This window comes from Oncorhynchus keta, chromosome 2, assembly GCF_023373465.1.
Source record: "Oncorhynchus keta strain PuntledgeMale-10-30-2019 chromosome 2, Oket_V2, whole genome shotgun sequence".
NCBI lineage: Eukaryota > Metazoa > Chordata > Actinopteri > Salmoniformes > Salmonidae > Oncorhynchus > Oncorhynchus keta.
Window position 1 is genome coordinate 49,215,797 of NC_068422.1, and position 22,487 is coordinate 49,238,283.

Below are 22,487 nucleotides of genomic sequence, written 5' to 3' on the forward strand. Positions count from 1 at the left end.
AGAGAGGCTGGACTGAGGGTTTGTAGGCCTGTTCTAAGGCAGGTCCTCACCAGACATCACCCGCAACAACGTTGCCTATGGGCACAAACCCACCGTCGCTGACCAGACAGGGCTGGCAAAAAGTGCTCTTCACTGACAAATCGCGTTTTTTTCTCACCAGGGGTGATGGTCGGATTTGCGTATATTGCCGAAGGAATGAGCGTTACACCTAGGCCTGTACTCTGGAGCGGGATCGATTTGGAGGTGGAGGGTCTGTCATGGTCTGGGCCAGTGTGTCACAGAGACTGCAGGCAATCTCAACGCTGTGCATTACAGGGAAGACATCCTCCTCCCTCATGTGGTACCCTTCCTCCAGGCTCATCCTGACATGACCCTCCAGCATGACAATGCCACCAGCCATACTGCTCCTTCTGCGTGTGATTTCCTGCAAGACAGAAATGTCAGTGTTCTGCCATGGCCAGCGAAGAGCCCGGATCTCAATCCCATTGAGCACGTCTGGGACCTGTTGGATCGGAGGGTGAGGGCTAGGGCCATTCCCCCCAGAAATGTCCGGGAACTTGCAGGTGCCTTGATGGAAGAGTGTGGTAATTTCTCACAGCAAGAAGTCCACGAGGAGGAGATGCACTGCAGTACTTAATGCAGCTGGTGGCCACACCAGATACTGACTGTTACTTTTGATTTTGACCCCCCTTTGTTCAGGGACATGTTATTCCATTTCTGTTAGTCACATTTCTGTGGAACTTGTTCAGTTTATGTCTCAGTTGTTGAATCTAGTTATGTTCATACAAATATTTACACATGTTGAGTTTGCTGAAAATAAACGCAGTTGACAGTGAGAGGACGTTTATTTATTTTTTGTTTACATACACATACACATACACACACAAACATCCCTCATAAACTTCAGGACTCCTTAACCTTTTCCATGAGAAAATAATATAATTTATAAAGCTTTCCAGTACCATAATTAAGCCCTTTGGTCTATGTCTTACTCCATGGTCATTGTCTGAAAATCTAGGAAACTAACTGAGTGAGTATGGCGATATGCAGCACTGCAGAGTGATTTTGCCCTTACAATGCTTTTCATTCTCGATACTGTGTGTACTGCATTAATATAATTGATTATTTAGAGTAATTCAGTGTCTCGTCCCTTTTCCCTGTGACAGGGTGATAGGGGAAATCATTAATATAGCATTAAGCAAGAATCTGTGAACTCCTAACTGCCCAGGGACACAGCACAGCACACTGTTGGCAGTTGGCTGCTGCATTTACACTTCACCCAAAGGTTGAAATGGCTTCACTCGCTGTCATTACATTTCCATCCCCTATTAACTATTGATTATCACCAACAGCATTTTAGACCTGAATGGAAATAATACACTATTTGAACATGAGAAACATTGTTGAATATTGAGTTGATGTTTTGGGTTAAGCCAAGTTCATCTAAATGTTTTATTATTTAAAACAGTTTTCCCACTTTTTGTAGCTTAAAGGTACAGTGTATCATTTGACAGAAAGCAATATTATTTCATAGGAAACTAGGGTTTTAGACTAGGGTATTGACAGATGGAAGATTTGTGATGTGATTTGTGAACAACCACAAAAATAAGATTGAACAACTGATGCAATAAATAGCACACAACAGTCATACAAACATATCGATCAACAGAGATTTCACCAGCGAGACTACAGAGTACTCTATCAAGGTTTGCATATCTAAACATGCTCCAGACTTAACTATAACTGCATTAGACTTTGTATGGTATGATCAGGATAACTATTATGACAAACTCTATCCGGGGTATAACAGTCTTGTAAACTCCATATCCTGAATGCTGTCATGCAACTCTGTACAATTTCCCCCATAGGAATACTAGATATAAATAGTGTTAGTTCCTAGAAAAAGGTTATTTTGACAAATAATAACATAGACTTTAGTGTACAATAAATTATTGAAAAAGAATCTAGCAAAGTGGAAAGGTATTTGTGGACTCAATTACCATACCATATCTGAATTCTGTCTCACTCTTCATGTGAATGAGAAAGATATACTGTACAGAGGGTATCATAGATATTCCCCTCCCTTGGATTTCTTTCACAAAGTGGGACTAAAATAGGTTTAATTGTACTTTTTTTGTCAATGATCTCAGTAATGTCAAAGTGGGGGAAAAAAATCTACAATTTTTGAAGTATAAATTAATTAATGAAGTATCCCCCCTCCCCCCCTGTGATTTCAGCTGTGAGTCTTCTTGGGTTAATCTTTGCCAATGTCAAGCACACCCATTACAATCCATTTTCGATCAAATGTATTTATTAAGCCTGTTTTACATCAGCAGATGTCACAGAGTTTTTATTAAGAAACCCAGCCTAAAACCAGAAACCCAGCCTAAAACCAGAAACCCAGCCTAAAACCAGAAACCCAGCCTAAAAACAGAAACCCAGCCTAAAAACAGAAACCCAGCCTAAAACCAGAAACCCAGCCTAAAAACAGAAACCCAGCCTAAAACCAGAAACCCAGCCTAAAACCAGAAACCCAGCCTAAAACCAGAAACCCAACCTAAAAACAGAAACCCAGCCTAAAACCAGAAACCCAGCCTAAAACCAGAAACCCAGCCTAAAACCAGAAACCCAGCCTAAAACCAGAAACCCAGCCTAAAAACAGAAACCCAGCCTAAAAACAGAAACCCAGCCTAAAACCAGAAACCCAGCCTAAAAACAGAAACCCAGCCCTAGAAAACCAGAAACCCAGCCTAAAAAAAAGCCTAAAACCAAGACCCAGCCTAAAACACAGAAACCCAGCCTAAAACCAGAAACCCAGCCTAAAAAACCCAGCCTAAAAAAAGCCTAAAAACAGAAACCCAGCCTAAAACCAGAAACCCAACCTAAAAACAGAAACCCAGCCAAAAACAGAAACCCAGCCTAAAACCAGAAACCCAACCTAAAAACAGAAACCCAGCCTAAAAATAGAAACCCAGCCTAAAACCAGAAACCCAGCCTAAAACCAGAAACCCAGCCTAAAAACAGCAAGCAATGCAGATGTAGAGGTACGGGGGCTAGGAAAAACTCCCTAGAAAGGCAGGAACCCAGAAAGAAAAGAGGAACCAGGCTATGAGGGGTTGCCAGTCCTTTTCTGGATGTGCCGGGTGGAGATTGTAAGAGTACATGGCCATTAAGGCCCATAACATGATGCAGCCACCACCATGCTTGAAAATAAGGAGGCAGTTACTCAGTGATGTATTGTGTTGGATTTGCCCCAAACATAAGGCTTTGCTTTTAGGCCAAAAAGTGTGTGTTTCCTTGCAGTATAACTTTAGTGCCTTGTTGCATACAGGATGCATGTTTTGGAATATATTTTATTCTGTATATTTCTATTCTTCTTTTCACTCATTCAGGTCATTATTGTAGCATAACTACAATGTTGTTGATCCATCCTCAGTTTTCTCCCATCACAGCCATTGAACTCTGTAGCTGTTTTAAAATCACCATTGGCCTCATTGTGTCATCCCTCAGCAGTTTCCTCCCTGTCCTGCATCTCAGTTCAGAAGGATAACTGTATCTGTGTTGTGTCTGGGTGGTTTAATACATCATCCACAGCATAATTATTAATAGGACCTTTCTTAAAGAGATAGTCCATGTCTGATTTGTTATTGTTACCCATCTACCAATCACTTCCCTTCTTTTTGTTGTTGTTGACTTTTAACCCTTTAAGAGGCTTTCGAAAAGCTCCCTGGTCTTTGTAGTTGAATCTGTGCTTGAAATTCAAAACTTGACTGAGGGATCTTACAGATGTTGTATGTATTGGGGACAGAGGAAGGGTTAGTCATTCAAGTCAACAGCTATTATTTCACACAGAGTCCATGTGTAACTTACTATGTGATTTGTTAAGTCACATGTTTACTCCGAAACAAATTTAGGCTTGCCTAAACAAAAGGGTGAATACTTATGCAACTAAACTATTTTAGTTATTACATTTTTATTAACTTGTAAACGTTTGTATAATTGTCTTTTCACCTTTATGGAGTATTTTGTTGTTTAGATCAATTGCAAAAAAAGTCACAATTAAAATATATTTCAATCCCACTTTGTAACACAACAAAATGTGAAAAAAATCCAAAGGGGGTGAATACTTATGATACCCACTTTATCAAAACAAGAATTATTCAAATTCAGGGTAACCTACCCTCAAGTGTGTGAATTGTTTAATTTTGCTGCACAATAAAAAATATAAAAAATACCCATTTGTATTCACAAAAGGCTCAATTTATTTAAAATACATTATGTACGTTGTCATAAATATAATAAATTGGAATAGCTCATCAACAAAACTAAGGGTAGACCCTAATTAAAAACACAAGCATAAATGTAACGTTGTTACAATATTGTGCTGCATCAATCACATACACTGAGAGCAGAGTAGAATATGAATTGGACTGTAGAGTTCTGTTCACTTGGACTTCAGTTCTGAGAAAACCAAGTCACAAAAACAGCACTATAGGAGTTAGTTAGGACAGTCCCACTCTACAGGATTCTTGTGTATTGTCAAAGCCACAAGAATCCAATATGGCTTCCTGGTAATCCTTTCAGCACTGCATATGCAACAACAACACTACAGAACACCCAAGCCTGTTACCACTGATGAGAGCCTATTGGAGGAGATGAGGAAATATGACAGCGGAATAAGAGTGGAACAACCCTTGTTACAGTAAACATCACAGTAATAACTACTTTATAAAACAAGTAACCCTACCAACAGTATGCAGCTGCTACAGCGTCAATTCCTGTTTGAAACTGGACTTTTCCTAAGAACATCATTGGTCAACTACTTACATTGATACCAAACAAAGTACAGTACATTCTATCTGAGAAAATTGTTATATTGGAAGTATCAGCTGTTTCTGTGCATCACATACTGTAAGCCTGATAAATGGCTGTGTATTCTTATGTATGTTCAGATACACTAGGAGGTATTTAGCTTCACTTACAGTTGCAAACAATTGTACTGATACACTAAAGTAGCTGAATGTCAGGTTTCATTATCAGTAGAGATATCCTTAATCATAGTCAATATAACTTAATCAAGCTTTGCAACAGGGAACAAGTGTAATGCAGTACTGACCCCAAACACATTTTTGGATGGGGGATTCAATTCTTATCCTATTAAGTCAATATGGGGCAAATTTCTGGCGGTCAGATTTTTTCATGCCAGCAGTAGGTACTTTAGTGCTGTAAGGGGATAGACCTTGTGGAAGGCCTGAGGCAGCTGCCGGGTGCATAGCCAGCATAGGGAGCGTTTTCATGCCAAGTAGACTGGAAACGGGGACAGCATAGTGCTGGGTGGGGATAGACTGTAAGGTGGAGGGGGAGTGCATGTTCATGGTGCCAGGGACTTGGGTAGTGGCAGCCATGACAGCCATAGAGGATGGTGTGGAGACAGTGGGAACAGACTGAGAGAAGCTCATGTTGTTGAGGTCAACAGGTGATGCAGAGGAAGCAGCATGCATGGTGTATTTAGCCATCTCTAAGCTGTAAACAGATACAGGGAAGGTAGTCATTTTTTTCGAGAGGATCGGGTTCGGGAGAAAATGGGTAGGATTCAGTAAAGGTGTTGAAGAGAGGCATATCCAAAGAAAGGAGGAAAGAGAATGGGCAAAGCATTGGAGGAGAGTGAAAAATAGGGGGAAAAAATCATTAAATGAAGAATGTTATGTGTTAAAAGCAGAATTAATAAGACAAAAGGGGTTTTCATGCTTTTGTGAGTATGGATCAGTTGATTGTACGTAGACCCCAAGGCACTAAGATTAGATGTAATGCTTTTCCAAAAAACAAAACAATGTCATCCTTTCATCATGTCAACATTGTTTGTTTGACTATCTTGTCTGTTGTTAGACTATCTTGTTTGTTAAGACTATATTGTCTGTTGTTTGATTATATATTGTCTGTCGTTTGATTATATCTTCTGTTGTTTGACTATCTCGTCTGTTGTTTGACTATCTCGTCTGTCGTTTTGACTATCTCGTCTGTCGTTTTGACTATCTCGTCTGTCGTTTTGACTATCTCGTCTGTCGTTTTGACTATCTCGTCTGTTGTTTGACTATCTCGTCTGTCGTTTTGACTATCTCGTCTGTTGTTTGACTATCTCGTCTGTTGTTTGACTATCTCGTCTGTCGTTTTGACTATCTCGTCTGTCGTTTTGACTATCTCGTCTGTTGTTTGACTATCTCGTCTGTCGTTTTGACTATCTCGTCTGTTGTTTGACTATCTCGTCTGTTGTTTGACTATCTCGTCTGTCGTTTTGACTATCTCGTCTGTTGTTTGACTATCTCGTCTGTTGTTTGACTATCTCGTCTGTCGTTTTGACTATCTCGTCTGTCGTTTTGACTATCTCGTCTGTTGTTTGACTATCTCGTCTGTCGTTTGACTATCTTGTCGTTGTTTGACTATCTTGTCTGTTTTTCTCCTCTATTGTCAGCTGTATCTTGTCAGTTGTCTGTCATGTAGTGCATTATTGGTCACAACTCCCAACTGACCTGTTAGAGGTAATGAAGCAGTTTTACCTGGCATTGATGAGGTAGTGTGCCACATTGATGCTGGTCGGAGAGCCTATGATCGTGACTTGGCGCATGGCCGATCCGTCCGTGGCACTGGCTATCTTAATGTGAGCTCCTGACACCTGGCGAATCTCATTGACCTTGCTGCCGTGTCTGCCAATTATGGAGCCAATAAGCTGAGGGAAAGATTGGAAAGTGAAAATGAAAATGAAAAGATGTGTCATGCATGTTGCTCGTGCATTATCAGTCCAATTAAAATATCTGCATCCTCCATAATGTTATCTCCCCAATTGGAATATCTGACATTTTCCTTGCCAATTTGGACATCTGACTATTTTATTTCTCTCAGTTTGGAAAACATGTCTACCTAAAAGATAAGAATAGAACATAATGTAGAGAGATAGCATTCAGTTGGCTCACATTTCGGGAAAACAACCATTTCAGCTGTCATTCTCATTTTAGAGCAGCGAAACTGGTGCCTAAAAGAATGTGATCTACTTGACATACATTGTATGATGCTGATGAGACTGAGCAAAACTTACTTCATTGGGTATTGCCAGCTCCTGAGAACTGGTGGGGACAGAGGCACCCATTCCTGCAGAGTAGGACATAGCATGGTAACGACAGTGCTACATCGTTTCCATATGCACTGAATATAATGGCACTGTATGCTATGTCTGATGTCTGAGACGTCACATTCATGAACTATTTGGCAACTGTCAACAATTCAGGTCATATTGCATGGATATCTAACATGAAACTATGACATGATACCACAAAAAAATAGCAAAGTTCCTTAATACATTATCAATAGACCTTAGCATTACAATTGGGGAATTTTTCATTTTGAAGTGCATCATTTTTTTGTTGTTGCAATACCCTGTCAGGCAATAATTCTCCCTGTTTGAATGTTGTGTTATTTCAATTTGCTTGCTTGTTTGTTGTGGGGTAGAATACGCGGGGTGGTATAGGTCAGGATTGGTATGGAGGGTGTAAGAAACAGAGGAGAATCATTGCCAAGGTCAAGGAGAGGGGTCTGTAAGTTGTAAGTTCATATAGAAAGGGCTCCATCTTTTCAGACATACAGCAGAACATAACCATGTCAAATAATGGAAAGAAGATGTGCTCCTTCCAGAAGCAGAAGAGGGTTTTTGATTGGTGTGATGAGCACAGCAGGACAGAGAGTGGAAGAAAGAGGACAAAGAGAGAGGGATAGATGGACTTCCCCAGGGAGCCTTGGGTACGTACCAGGGAAGGTAGGGTTGCTCTGCCCAAGGGAAGGGAGGGGGATATGCTGCATAGCCAACTGGTGAAGCTTGGTCAACTGCAGGGTAGGAAGGAAGTTAGAACTAACCAATCAAACTGGATTATTTCAGAGGAGATGACAGCTATAGCTACGATACAGAACCAATCTGAAGTTCAAACACAGAGTTCAAAGTGTGTGTTAATTTGGTGAAGAATTTGACGAGGGTCATCAGAATCCTGCTGGCTTGTCATGGAAGTGATTTGATTTGTCATTATTACATGTGGTATTTCTATGAGTAAGAAGGGCCAAGCCATCATTAGTTTTGCTTTATGGTCCCTGTCTTTGCTGACACTCTATTGAAACAAAGCACGCTGCTATGTTAGTGTTAGTAAAGACTACAGTACAGGAAAGTGCTAGTGTTTCATCCTTGCTAGTGGGTGCACTGAGGGCATAGTGTTGGCTTGGAAGGCGGTGGTGGTGGTGGTGGGCAGGAGTGGGTCATTGGGGTGGGTGTTACTGGATCAGACAAATACACTTACATCTTGATGTGGAAAAGCATACTGTCCTTGAATTGTGAAGGCCTGAAAAAAATGGGATACAATATTGATTGGGTTACTATAACTGTTTGAACATTTTTACTCTTGTCCCTTTTTGATTCTTTTCAAAAGAGTTGCAACACGTCAGAATTTAATGTAGCTTCTATGCTGCTTTATTCACATCCCCGAAATCTGTAAGACCTTTAAAAAATGTCCCATGCTTTTATCTACTACCTCCATGGTTCGATCCACCTAATTTAATCTAAAATAAAATCCATTTGTTTTTGTTTTTTTTAAATGTGAAAGGTCACAATGGATTTTGCTACATGTAAGATGAGAGCGCATAATGCACAATGTTACATGACAAAGTTAGAGGTTTAAGCGTCATATTTGTCTAGCATTGATGCACATCAGTACGTTGCCGTTATTTGTAAAGGGAAGATGGGCTTACTAACAGCTGTGTACTTCCATGACAGATCTGACCAGGGGCAATAGATGTTTCAGTCAACTGGCTGTAGCAGCAATTTCTCCTCATCTGGCCACTCACAATCTACAAATAGTGGTGAGATGTCTTTATATGCAGATTCTTCCCTCTAGTGGTGAAAGATACCCTGGTTGATGTTTGGCTTGTGCATTGTGTTTCACTTCAGAATTACATGTCATAACTTGATTACTCTGAATTGAAAAAGGCCAGGAAAATGCAGAATCTGCATTTTAATTGGAAAAACAGGAAATGCAAAGAATTCCCATGTAATTCCAAGAATGAATGACACATTGGTGCTTCTGGGTTAAGTGGGCATTGTGCCAAGAAGCAGTGCTTGGGTTGTGTTTCGGAGGATGCATGGCTCTCGACCTTCGCCTCTCCCGAGTCTGTACGAGAGTTGCAGCGATGAGGCAAGACTGTAACTACCAATTGGATACCATGAAAAAGGGGGTAAAAGAAATGTGCAATTTTTTTTTGTCATTCATAGAATGATTGTTGGCAAGTTTGCATTTTTACCAGAGCTCATTTTTTATTCACATATTTAATTACAAGCAGGTATGTTAATTAATGTACAATAACAACATTTATGTAGCTGTCCTTCCAGCCTTCCACAGAGTTAGATGACCAAATGTGAATTCATTTATCGTCATATAACAGGTCAATTTTCAAGGAATTCATTAGCATGGACACATACATTAACATTTCTAATGGAAGTGACCTATCCTCATAACTATGCAGAATGCCTTGAACATGGTGGCTTTTTTAGCAAGGTGATCGACAATGTCCTGAACATAACGTCAACACCCATAGAAAGATATTTGATCATATACATTTACATTTTACATTTTCGTCATTTAGCAGACACTCTTAGTCAGAGCGACTTACAAGTTAGTGCAATCATCTTACGATAGCTAGGTGAGACAACCACATATATCAAAGTAAGTCAAAGTAAGTACATTCTTCCTCAACAAAGCAGCTATCAGCAAAGTCATGTGTTAGTTCACGAAAGGCAAAAAAATAGGAGGGGTGCGATGGGGGGTGCTGTGGTATTATTTAAGATACTCTTTGAAGAGGTAGGGTTTCAGATGTTTTTGGAAGATGGGCAGGTCCTAGCTTTAGGGGGAAGCTGGTTCCACCATCGGGGTGCAAGGACAGAGAAGGACACTTGCCATCACTTGCCAATCATTAGTGCCAAAGGGCTGATGTGTGTGTTTTTTTTTACCTTACTGTTTTGTATTAAAGTGTCACATTTGTATATGCAAAAATGTTACTCACTTGTGAGGCATGTTGTTGTTGTTGTTGAAATACTGGATGGCCAGCTCCAGGCATGGTCTTGGGGCAATATGGGATTGTTGCTCCTTTGGGGGGTGACTGAAGACATGAACAAAGAACAAACAGCAATGGCTGATTGGACAAACACATCACTATCAACAACAGGTTTCATTTTTTTTTACTTAACCTTTATTTAATTAGGCAAGTCAGTTAAGAACAAATTCTTATTTACAATGACGGCCTACCCGGGCCAAACCCTCCCCTAACCCGGACGACGCTGAGCCAACTGTGCGCCACCCTATGGGGCAGGTAGTGAGATTGCATTGTTTCTTAGATTACTTTGATATCAATTGGTCTGATATGTCTGTAGCCTCCATTATTATGGTGTGAACCTGAGTTAAATACCATAATTATGGAGCCTATAGCCATTTCAGGTCTGACCAAACAGCTAATTGGATGCTATAATAATACGGTATGTTAATTGTGTTGGCATGATTACCTCCAGCATGACAGAGCAGATGTGTCTGACACACTGCGTGATGGCCTGAGGAGTGCCTGAGATAGTGACAGCTCTCTCAGTGGATTCCGGCAGCATGTCCCCTGCCACCTGCACCTGAGCACCTGTGGTCTGGACATAACATACAATAGGAGTCAATTACAGAGATAGGGAATTACCTGTCAAAATATTACATAGGCCATTAGATCATATATTATTAACATATTACATATATATTGTATAATTGTACAATGTCTGATATTTATATTTGACATGCACAACGTTCATGTTGTACAAATTAGTCTCTTGTGACAGACTGCTGGACAGCGCACACAAGATTTGGTTCTGTGTTCCAAGATTATGTCAACATAAATATTTGACATCTAATTATTCGGAGAGTGCAATCCTGCTCATTGTTCATTTACTGTGTTTACAATGAAGATTCAGCACCCCATTCCGTCGATGAATACATTATTTTGAGTGAGCACATTGTTTGGTACTCCACACTTATCAGTCTCCCTGAATAGTGTTATGTGGTGCTGTTGCGTCATTGTAATTAATACACATGAGGCTGTTTCATTGGGTGATTGAAAGGTTAGGATGGGATCACCAGATATGTGCTGTGTAAACAACTCCTAAAGTCATGAGTTGGCTATACAGCTCAAACAGATCTGGGAGCAGTCTAAATCAAATGAGCCCCCGGTGGACAAATGTAAATGAGAGATGCTTGAGGCCTAGCTTCTTTTACCTCTCGGATCTCCTTGATCTTGGAGCCTCCTTTGCCTATCAAGGAGCCACATTGACTGCCTGGGAACACAAGGCGGAGTGTCACTGGAGGATGGCTTGTTACAGTGCTGTTTGTCATTGCAGCTGTAATGTCCTGAAATAGAGGTTTAGACAACCATTTTTAAGGTTATCAAAAAATAGGGGTCTGATCTCAGAAATTATATCATGAGCTTTTGTACTGTATCCTTCATTGAAGTCAATGGAAGATTTGAGTAACATGGTACCAGAGTATTTTGTTACCTCCTCAAACTTCTCAGCGATCATAGAGAAAGCTCTGAAGATGCCCTCTGTTGGTCCTGTGATGGTAACAATCCTCTCTGGAGAAGATCCCTCTGAAATGTTGATGCGAGCGCCACTCTGGAAACACTCACAGAGTTTTAGGTGAGTTGTGTAAAACATACACTTTATTCCAGAAAGCAAGGCATACACTGTATTCCAGAAAGCAAGGCATACACTTTATTCCAGAAAGCAAGGCATACACTTTATTCCAGAAAGCAAGGCATACACTGTATTCCAGAAAGCAAGGCATACACTGTATTCCAATTCTATTGACATTTTATTTCCTTTCTATTGAAAAAAACCCATGTTTTTTTAAATAACCGTTGTAAGGATAAGACTTACCTCCTCTCTCATCTTTTTGACGGTTTCCCCTTTCTTTCCAATTATGCTGCCCACTTCCTGTTAATGAGACACCCAAAAATGTAGCATCAACATTTCTAAGCCTTAAATCAATAACAATCATAAAAAATAATGTGATCTGACAATCAGAATAATGTAAAAGAAGAGGGATATGTTGTAATGATGAGACGTGCGTTTACCTTCCCATGCATGAGAAGCCGAAACGTGAGGGTAACATTCAGCCCCCCCCCTGTGGCCCCATCTTCCTTGTCAGACATATTCACACTTATCAACGGACTAGACACTCATACAACACTCTGTAGACAAAAACAGGGACCCGATTCACATGAAACTGGCATAGTCAATAGATTTTGTTCAGTCGGTCATAACATGAGATAAGAATTCAAAAGCCCTGCACGACCCTTGAAATGTATCCAATATAACAGGCAGTCAATAAAACTCTAATGGAAAGGCTTTCCCAGAATTAATCAGACAATTCATTTGTCATTTTACAATGAAAGCGTTTTCCCTATAATGCCGCTGTCTTTGATTTTGACGTCAAGTTTTTCACCACATATGAACTCAAAAGTGAAATCCAAGCCTCCAGAGTGAAATGTGCCCACATACCGGTAAGCCTGCATGGTAACATATTTCTTTATCATTAGCCCGATGATGCAAGGCTGATCCTTATCCTGTTTTAGCGGTTGATAGTTGCTACTGGGTAAAATTAGCTTTGCCCCTGGTGTGATGCTCACATGGGACTCCCTCATTAGTTCCAGCTAAACAGAACATATGTGACTCTTCTTTGATTATACAAAAAGGAACTGCTTGAGTCCTACAGGGCAGAAGATCAAGTGATGTCTGTGTGACTGTCTCTAACATGACCCTGCCAATATCACACTGTGGGAGAACAATGCCCCACTGTTTGCATGTAACATTCATCCTATACCCAAAACCACAGAGGAATGTCTCTGAATATAACACAGACAGAAGTAGGACACTCAACATGGACATACATGCTACTTGGTGAAGGTGAATGTAGCGGTCTAAGGCACTGCATCTCAGTACTAGAGTCGTCACGACAGACACCCTGGTTCGAATCCAGGCTGTATTACAACCGGCCCATGATTGGGATTCCCATAGGGCGGCGCACAATTGGCCCAGCATCGTACCGGTTTAGCCGGTGTAGGCAGTCAATGAATAAATAAGAATTTGTTCTTAACTGAACAGAATAATTTTTTCCACCAACCAAAATTATTTCAAATATTTCCCAAGGCTACAACAATGCTCTAAATATAACTGTATTTGTCACTTATGTATCTTACAAAGTGTGGCATGACTCATGCATGATGTTTGACCCCACTCAGATACTTACATAGTTTAATAGGATCTCTACGCATACACCAATTGATGAAGATACAGCTTTGCCGCCATGCCACACCTAAAAGCAACAAGGATTACACACAAGGATGATCATGAGTAAAATAATGTTTGCGTTTGACAATAACATCCCACTGGGAACAGTTTAACATCTAGTTTGGATTTACATTTGGTTGAGTTGTCAACTAATGTGAATTCAATGTGGAATCAACAAAGAAATGTAATTGTCATTGGAATTTAGGTTAAAGGTTGGGTGAAAAAATATGAAATTCCCTTACGTTGATGACTTTTTGCAAATCAATCAGTTTCCACATTGATTCAACGACATCACATACATTTTTGGAGTTGAAATTACGTGGAAACCACGTTGATTCAACCGATTTTGCCCAGTGGGATATCATCACATTCACACAGCATATATTTGTTTCATTACAATTGCTTCAATATTCATAATAATTTTCCAATAAAATGTGGGTTTTCTTAAGGGTCCTCAACTTCCTGCTTGTGAACAAGGACAATTGGAGAGCTAGGTCAAGCCTGGGTCAATTCCCAGCAAGCAATGCAAAAATCTACACACATTCCATTGTTGAAAATACCAGACAAGGGCCATTTAAAAAATAATATACTATCATTGCAAATAACAATATTAGGAATCCAAAATGTTGTTGAGCAGCCAGCAGGGTACGGTGCCTTCGGAAAGTATTCAGACCGCTTGACTTGTTCCACATTTTGTTAGGTTGCAGCCTTATTCTAAAATGTATTCACTTGTACTTTTCCCTCATCAATCTGCACACAATACCCAACAATAACAAAGCAAAAACTGGTTTATAGAAATGTTTGTTAATTTATTAAAAATAAAAAACTGAAATATCACATTTACGTATGTATTCAGACCCTTTACTCAGTACTTTGTTGAAGCAACTATGGCAGCAGTTAAAGCCTTGAGTCTTCTTGGGTATGACGCTACAAGCTTGGCACACCTGTATTTGGGTGTTTCTCCCATTCTTTTCTTGTGATCCTCTCAAGCTCTGTCAGATTGGATGGGGAATGTTGCTGCACAGCTATTTTTGGGTCTCTCCAGAGATGTTTGATCGGGTTCAAGTCCGGGCTCTGGCTGGGCCACTCAAGTACATTCAGAGACTTGTCCCGAAGCCACTCCTGCGTTGTCTTGACTGTGTGCTTAGGGTCGTTGTCCTATTGGAAGGTGAACCTTCACCACAGTCTGAGGTCCTGAGCACTCTGGAGTAGGTTTTCATCAAGGATCTTCCTGTACTTTGCTCCGTTCATCTTTGCCTCGATCCCGACTAGTCTCCCAGTTCCTGCCGCTGAAAAAAGAAAAACATCCCCACAGCAGGATGCTGCCACCATCATCCTTCACCGTAGGGAGGGTGCCAGGTTTCCGCCAAATAGTTCAATCTTGGTTTCATCAGACCAGAGAATCTTGCTTCTCATGGTCTGAGAGTCTTTAGGTGACTTTTGGCAAACTCCAAGCGGGCTATCATGTGCCTTTTACTGAAGAGTGGCTTTCGTCTGGCCACTCTACCATAAAGGCCTAATTGGCGGAGTGCTGCAGAAATCGCTGTCCTTCTGGAAGGTTCTCCCATCTCCATAGAGGAACTCTAGAGCTCTGTCAGAGTGACCATCAGGTTCTTGATCACCTCCCTGACCAAAGCCCTTCTCCCCCGATTGCTTAGTTTGCCGGGAAGCCAGCTCCAGGAAGAGTCTTGGTGGTTCCAAACTTCTTTCATTAAAGAATGATGGAGGCCACTGTGTTCTTGGGGACCTTCAATGCTGCAGAAATATTTTAGTACCTCTCCCGAGATCTGTGCCTCGACACAATCATGTCTCGGAGCTCTACAGACAATTCCTTCGACCTCATGGCTTGCTCTGACATGTTCTGTCAACTGTGGGACCTTATATAGACAGGTGTGTGCCTCCAAATCATGTCCAATCAATTTACCACAGGTGGACTCCGATCAAGTTGTAGAAGCATCTCAAGTATGATCAATGGAAACAGGATGGACCTGAGTTCAATTTCGAGTCTCTTAGCAAAGGGTCTGAATACTTATGTAAATAAGGTATTTCTGTTTTTTATTTTTTATACATTTGCAAAAATGTCTTAAAAACCTGTTTTCGCTTTGTAATTATGCGGTATTGTGTGTAGATTGCTGAGGAAATTGTTTTATTTAAACCCTTTAGAATAAGGCTGTAACGTGTCAAATGTGGAAAAAGTCAAGGGGTCTGAATACCTTCCGAATGCACTGTATATATGGCCTAACAAGAGTGATTCCCTTCTCTGTGTCATTTTAAGGTACTGTAAAATCCTATAATCCTATCGGCCAGGATTTGTTTGGTTAATGCTTAAGACCATTCTGACCCATTTCTTTCACCTCTAGCATGTCAGCACCCACTCACTACTTTAGAACAAAACACTGATACAAAACAGCAGCCATAAACATGATTTACAGATTATCTCATATTTCAATCATTCATGCTTTTCCCAAACAACAACAAACAAACATGTGCAGTGACAACAGGTTTTAATAACAATTTAATCTTGGTGAGCAAAATTCAATTACGCTACAGTGTTCACATGTACTCTTGACTAACTCTTATCTTGAGAACAAAATCGATATTGAATTTGATCTTTGATACTCATGAAATAGTCATTTCTGGAAGATATTTATCATAAGAAAAATAACTTTGTTCAGAGACTGTGTTGTGGCCCGCGCCTTAATTGTGCGTTATAGGGCCTAAATACTGTTCTGTAACATCGGAGTATATTAAAACCTTCCTCTCACATCATGCAACGAGATTAGGCCAATCTAAGCTTGGGGATAAAATAAATGTTTTCCTGGTATACCAGGGCATAGAACATTGGCAAACATATTTATACTTAAAACCACAATTTTTTACCTAAAGCCTCACCTTTATATCAGTTTCGTCAATAAAATGCAGTTCTGTACATAAAATGGAATACTGCATGGAATAAAATGGAACAAAACCGTCTCTGACGCTTGTCGGACGTGGCAGGGCTTGAAAACCATTATGGACTACAAAGGGAAACCCAGACACAAGCTGCCCAGTAACGCGAGCCTAGCAGATGAGCTAAATGCCTTTTATATTCACTTCGAGGCAAGCAACACTGAAGCATGCATGAGAGCACAGGCGTTCTGGATGCCTGTGTGATAAGTCGATGTGAACAAAATGTAATTTTTTTGTGTGTGTATTTTCACCCCAATTTCGTGGTATCCAATTAGTAGTTACAGTCTTGTCTCATCGCTGCAACTCCCGTACGGATTTGGGAGAGGCGAAGGTCGAGAGCTGTGCGTCCTCCGAAACATACCCCAACCAAAACGCACTGCTTCTTGACACAATGCCCGCTTAACCTGGAAGCCAGCCGCACCAATGTATCGGAGGAAACACCATACACCTGACGACCATGTCAGCGTGCACTGCGCCCGGCCCACCACAGGAGTCGCTAGTGAGTGATAGGACAAGGATATCCCTGCCGGCCAAACCCTCCCCTAACCCGGACGATGTTGGGCCAAGTGTGCGCCATCCCATGGGTGTCCCGGTCGCGGCCGGCTGCGACAGAGACAGGACTCGAACCCATAATCTCTAGCAGCACAGCGAGCACTGTGATGCAGTGCCTTAGACCACTGTGCCACTCGGGAGACCCCCTGAACAAAACCTTTAAACAGGTCAACATTCACAAAGCCGCTGGGCCAGACGGATTACCAGGACGTGTACTCAAAGCATGCGTGGACCAACTGTCAAGTGGCTTCACTGACATTTTCAACCTCTCCCTGACCGAGTCTGTAATACCAACATGTTTCAAGCAGACCACCAATAGTCCCTGTGCCCAAGAACACAAAGGCAACCTGCCTAAATGTCTACAGACCCGTAGCACTCACGTCCGTAGCCATGAAGTGCTTTGAAAGGTTGGTAATGGTTCACATCAGCACCATTATCCCAGTAACCCTAGACCCACTCCAATCTGCATATCGCCCAAACAGATCCACAGATGACGCAATCTCTATTGCACTCCACACTGCCCTTTCCCACCTGGACAAAAGGAACACTTATGTAAGAATGCTATTCATAGCGTTCAACACCATAGTACCCTCAAAGCTCATCACTAAGCTAAGGATCCTGGGACTAAACCCCTCCCTCTGTAACTGGATCCTGGATTTCCTGATGGGCCACCCCCAGGTGGTGAGGGTAGGTAGCAACACATCTGCCACTCTGATCCTCAACACTGGAGCTCCCCAGGGGTACGTGCTCGGTCCCCTCCTGTACTGCCTGTTCACCGACGGCTGTATGGCCAGGCACAACTCCAACACCATCCTTAAGTTTGCAGACGATACAACAGAGGGAGGCCTGACCACCAACAACGACGAGACAGCCTATAGGGAGGAAGTCAGAGACCTGGCCGGGTGGTGCCAGAATAACAACCTATCCCTCAACGTAACCAAGACTAAGGAGATGATTGTGGACTACAGGAAATGGAGAACCGAGGACGCCCCAATTCTCATCGACGGGGCTGTCGTGGAGCAGGTTGAGAGCTTCAAGTTCATTGCTGTCCACATCAACAACAAACAGGCATGGTCCAAACACACCAAGACAGTCATGAAGAGGTTATGTCGAAGGCTATTCCCCCTCGAAACTAAAAGGATTCGGCATGGGTCCTGAGATCTTCAAAAGGTTCTACAGCTGCAACATCGAGAGCATCCTGAGTGGTTGCATCACTGCCTGGTACGGCAATTGCTCTGCCTCTGGCTGCAAGGCAATACAGAGGGTAGTGCGTATGGCCCAGTACATCACTGGGGCTAAGCTGCCTGCCATCCAGGACCTCTACACCAGGCGGTGTCAGAGGCCTAAAAATTGTCAAAGACCCCAGCCACAGACTGTTCTCTCTTCTACCGCATGGCAAGCGGTACCGGAGTGACAAGTCTAGGACAAAAAGGCTTTATACCAGTTTATACCCCCAAGCCATAAGACTCCTGAACAGGTAATCAAATGGCTACCCAGATTATTTGCATTGTGTACTCCCCCATCCCCTCTTTTATGCTGCTGCTACTCTCTGTTTATCATATATGCATAGTCACTTTAACCATATCTACATGTACATACTACCTCAATCAGCCTGAATTAACCAGTGTCTATATGTAGCCTCGCTACTTTTAAAGCCATGCTACTGTATATAGCCTGTCTTTTTACTGTTGTTTTATTTCTTTACCTACCTACTGTTCACCTAATACCTTTTTTGCACTATTGGTTAGAGCCTGTAAGTAAGCATTTCACTGTAAGGTTGTATCCGGCGTACGTGACAAATAAACTTTGATTTGATTTGAACTGCTCGGCATCTGACCGTAAGGCGCTACAGAGGGTAGTGCGAACGGCCCAGTACATCACTGGGGCCAAGCTTCCTGCCATCCAGGACCTATATAATAGGCGGTGTCAGAGGAAAGCCCATAAAATTGTCAGAGACTCCAGTCACCCAAGTTCTAGACTGTTTTCTAGGACCAAAAGGCTCCTCAACAGCTTCTACCCCCAAGAAATTAGACTGCTGAACAATCCATCAAAATTGCCCCCTCTTGTACACTGCTGCTACTCGCAGTTTGTTTGTTACCTATGCATAGTCACTTCGCCCTCACCTACATGTACAGATTACCTCTGTAGCTCCAACTCCAAAAAGTTCTGGGACACTGTGAAGTCCATGGAGAACAAGAGCACCTCCTCCCAGCTGCCCACTGCACTGAGGCTAGGGAACACGGTCACCACCGACAAATCCATGATTATCGAAAACTTCCGCAAGCATTTCTCAACGGCTGGCCATGCCTTCCGCCTGGCTACTCCTACCTCGGCCAACAGCTCCGGCCCCCCCGCAGCTCCTCGCCCAAGCCTCTCCAGGTTCTCCTTTACCCAAATCCAGATAACAGATGTTCTGAAAGAGCTGCAAAACCTGGACCCGTTTAAATCAGCTGGGCTTGACAATCTGGACCCTCTATTTCTGAAACTATCCGCCGCCATTGTCGCAACCCCTATTACCAGCCTGTTCAACCTCTCTTTCATATCGTCTGAGATCCCCAAGGATTGGAAAGCTGCTGCAGTCATCCCCCTCTTCAAAGGGGGAGACACCCTGGACCCAAACTGTTATAGACCTATATCCATTCTGCCCTGCCTATCTAAGGTCTTCGAAAGCCAAGTCAACAAACAGGTCACTGACCATCTCGAATCCCACCGTACCTTCTCCGCTATGCAATCTGGTTTCCAAGCCGGTCACGGGTGCACCTTAGCCACACTCAAGGTACTAAACGACATCATAACCGCCATCGATAAAAGACAGTACTGTGCAGCCGTCTTCATCGACCTTGCCAAGGCTTTCGACTCTGTCAATCACCAGATTTTTATCGGCAGACTCAGTAGCCTCGGTTTTTCGGACGACTGCCTTGCCTGGTTCACCAATTACTTTGCAGACAGAGTTCAGTGTGTCAAATCGGAGGGCATACTGTCCGGTCCTCTGGCAGTCTCTATGGGGGTGCCACAGGGTTCAATTCTCGGGCCGACTCTTTTCTCTGTATATATCAATGATGTTGGTCTTGCTGCGGGCGATTCCCTGATCCACCTCTACGCAGACGACACCATTCTATATACTTTCGGCCCGTCATTGGACACTGTGCTATCTATCCTCCAAACAAGCTTCAATGCCATACAACACTCCTTCCGTGGCCTCCAACTGCTCTTAAACGCTAGTAAAACCAAATGCATGCTTTTCAACCGATCACTGCCTGCACCCGCATGCCCGACTAGCATCACCACACTGGATGGTTCCGACCTTGAATATGTGGACACTTATAAGTACCTGCAAACTCTCTTTCCAGACCCATACCAAACATCTCCAATCGAAAGTCAAATCAAGAGTCGGCTTTCTATTCCGCAACAAAGCCTCCTTTATCTTACCGATCCTCGACTTCTGCGATGTCATCTACAAAATCGCTTCCAACACTCTACTCAGCAAACTGGATGCAGTTTATCACAGTGCCATCCGTTTTGTCACTAAAGCACCTTATACTACCCACCACTGCGACTTGTATGCTCTAGTCGGCTGGCCCTCACTACATATTCGTCGCCAGACCCACTGGCTCCAGGTCATCTACAAGGCCATGCTAGGTAAAGCTCCACCTTATCTCAGTTCACTGGTCACGATGGCAACACCCATCCGCAGCACGCGCTCCAGCAGGTGTATCTCACTGATCATCCCTAAAGCCAACACCTCATTCGGCCGCCTTTCGTTCCAGTACTCTGCTGCCTGTGACTGGAACGAATTGCAAAAATCGCTGAAGTTGGAGACTTTTATCTCCCTCACCAACTTCAAACATCAGCTATCTGAGCAGCTAAACGATCGCTGCAGCTGTACATAATCTATTGGTAAATAGCCCACCCATTTTCACCTACCTCATCCCCACAGTTTTTATTTATTTACTTTTCTGCTCTTTTGCACACCAATATCTCTGTACATGATCATCTGATCATTTATCACTCCAGTGTTAATCTGCAATATTGTAATTATTCGCCTACCTCCTCATGCCTTTTGCACACATTCTATATAGACTCCCCTTTTTTCTACTGTGTTATTGACTTGTTAATTGTTTACTCCATGTGTAACTCTGTGTTGTCTGTTCACACTGCTATGCTTTATCTTGGACAGGTCGCAGTTGCAAATTAGAACTTGTTCTCAACTAGCCTACCTGGTTAAATAAAGGTGGGAAAAAAAAGAAAAGAAAAAAAAACTAGCCTCAACCCCTGCACACTGACTCGGTACCGGTGCCACCTGTATATAGCCTCGTTATTGTTATTCGTATTGTGTTACTTTTTATTATTACTTTTTTATTGTAGCCTTCTTGGTAAATATTTTCTTCTTCTTGAACTGCACTGTTGGTTTAACGGCGTGTAAGTAAGCATTTCGCGGTAAAGTCTACACTTGTTGTATTCGGCGCATGTGGCAAATAAAGTTTGATTTTGATTTGAATTTAACAATAAGGGTATAGAAACTCAATTACACGGGTAGCTAAGTATATGTCAACTCAGGGAAGCCGACTATTGTAAGTCTACTTCACAGAACTCAAGATAAGAGGGCAATGTATTTGTAAATCGTTAAAAGAACAGGGGATTAAAGTCTACGGTTGAGTAAGACTACTGTAGTTTTCTTCTTTGCAATATTATTACCAAGGGAAACATAACGTATCTGAAAGCCTAAATCCTCTGTTAGCCCCATTGGTTGAGGGGCCTGTAATGTGACAAGAACTATTAGTATTAAACACTAACCTGCTGTTTTAGTATAAATATTAGTTCCTCTTCCTCGTCCCTCCAGAATGAGTAGTCCTCTAGTTTTACAGTCGTCGTTAAATGTTTGACCCCCTTTGTTGTCAGTTATTGCACAGAGAATCGACAGATGGCTATCTGTGCCCCTAGACTGGCTGGAGTGAGGTTGGCTTTGCTATTTGTCCGTCCCCTAGTTTAGCCCTAGATAATCCCCTACAGAGGGCAAAATAACCTGCATCTCTCCATTTCAGTGGCACATGAGAGGTGTTGCTCTGTGGAAAGATCCACCAGCTGCTGAGGCCTGAGGGCAGGGCAAATAGGCTCCTCTGCAGGACACTGTCCAGAGAGAGCTATGGTTATAGTGTCTGCATGGGTTATGTTTAGAGAGACATCCATAATGTCTTCATGGGATGCTTTACTCTTACTCTGCCCCTCCCCCACATCAAGCCCTTTTACAACCCATAATGAGGCCATAATGGATACAATGCAGCCCTTCTGCCCATAGAGCTGCATTCAGCTGAGCCACCAAATTGTGAAGGGAAATGAATCAGTGAAGCATAAGTGGCATATTTAATTACTGCTCACTGCGTGGAAAGGAGACAATAATGGCCTCTGCGAATTCCTCATGTCACTTGCTTCCAGACAACGTGCTTTGGCCTCCATATATCAAAAATGATTATTATTGCATTTCTGCATTTGTGTGTACATTACCTTGAAGTGTGTGTGTGTTTATGCACATTCTTGAATTACATTTCAATTCACTCCTTGAATTGACTGAATAGGAATTTCAATT

General features: G+C 42.3%; 1 protein-coding gene across 18 annotated transcripts; it reads right to left on the bottom strand.

Moving 5' to 3' along the window:
• Window positions 1-830: 830 nt before the first annotated feature.
• Window positions 831-21,966, bottom strand: LOC118401870 (poly(rC)-binding protein 3-like). Of its 18 annotated transcripts, none has more exons than XM_052478126.1 (15): window positions 21,698-21,962; window positions 13,362-13,427; window positions 12,187-12,303; window positions 11,990-12,046; window positions 11,609-11,725; window positions 11,331-11,462; window positions 10,586-10,714; window positions 10,090-10,185; window positions 8,334-8,375; window positions 7,797-7,872; window positions 7,091-7,143; window positions 6,555-6,724; window positions 2,939-5,523; window positions 2,558-2,614; window positions 831-2,405 (listed from the first exon to the last, which is right to left on the bottom strand). In XM_052478126.1, exons 3-13 carry the CDS (start codon window positions 12,262-12,264, stop codon window positions 5,163-5,165), a joined length of 1,311 nt encoding a protein of 436 aa, XP_052334086.1. In that variant the 5' UTR covers window positions 12,265-12,303; window positions 13,362-13,427; window positions 21,698-21,962; the 3' UTR covers window positions 831-2,405; window positions 2,558-2,614; window positions 2,939-5,162. The 18 variants fall into 18 exon arrangements, with proteins under 18 accessions (XP_052334086.1, XP_052334085.1, XP_052334080.1 ...); XM_052478125.1 differs by having other exon boundaries at window positions 831-2,424; XM_052478120.1 differs by having other exon boundaries at window positions 831-2,443.
• Window positions 21,967-22,487: the final 521 nt, after the last annotated feature.

What these genes read in the sequence shown, in the direction of transcription:
- LOC118401870 (XM_052478065.1), bottom strand. Translation starts at nt 12,264, where the DNA reads ATGTCTGACAAGGAAGATGGGGCCACAGGGGGGGGGCTGAATGTTACC. An exon ending in TCTGCTCTGTCATGCTGGAG is followed by an intron (nt 10,186 to 10,585) that starts GTAATCATGCCA and finishes TCATGTCTTCAG; the next exon opens with TCACCCCCCAAAGGAGCAAC. An exon ending in AGCTGGCAATACCCAATGAA is followed by an intron (nt 6,725 to 7,090) that starts GTAAGTTTTGCT and finishes TCTTTCCCTCAG; the next exon opens with CTTATTGGCTCCATAATTGG.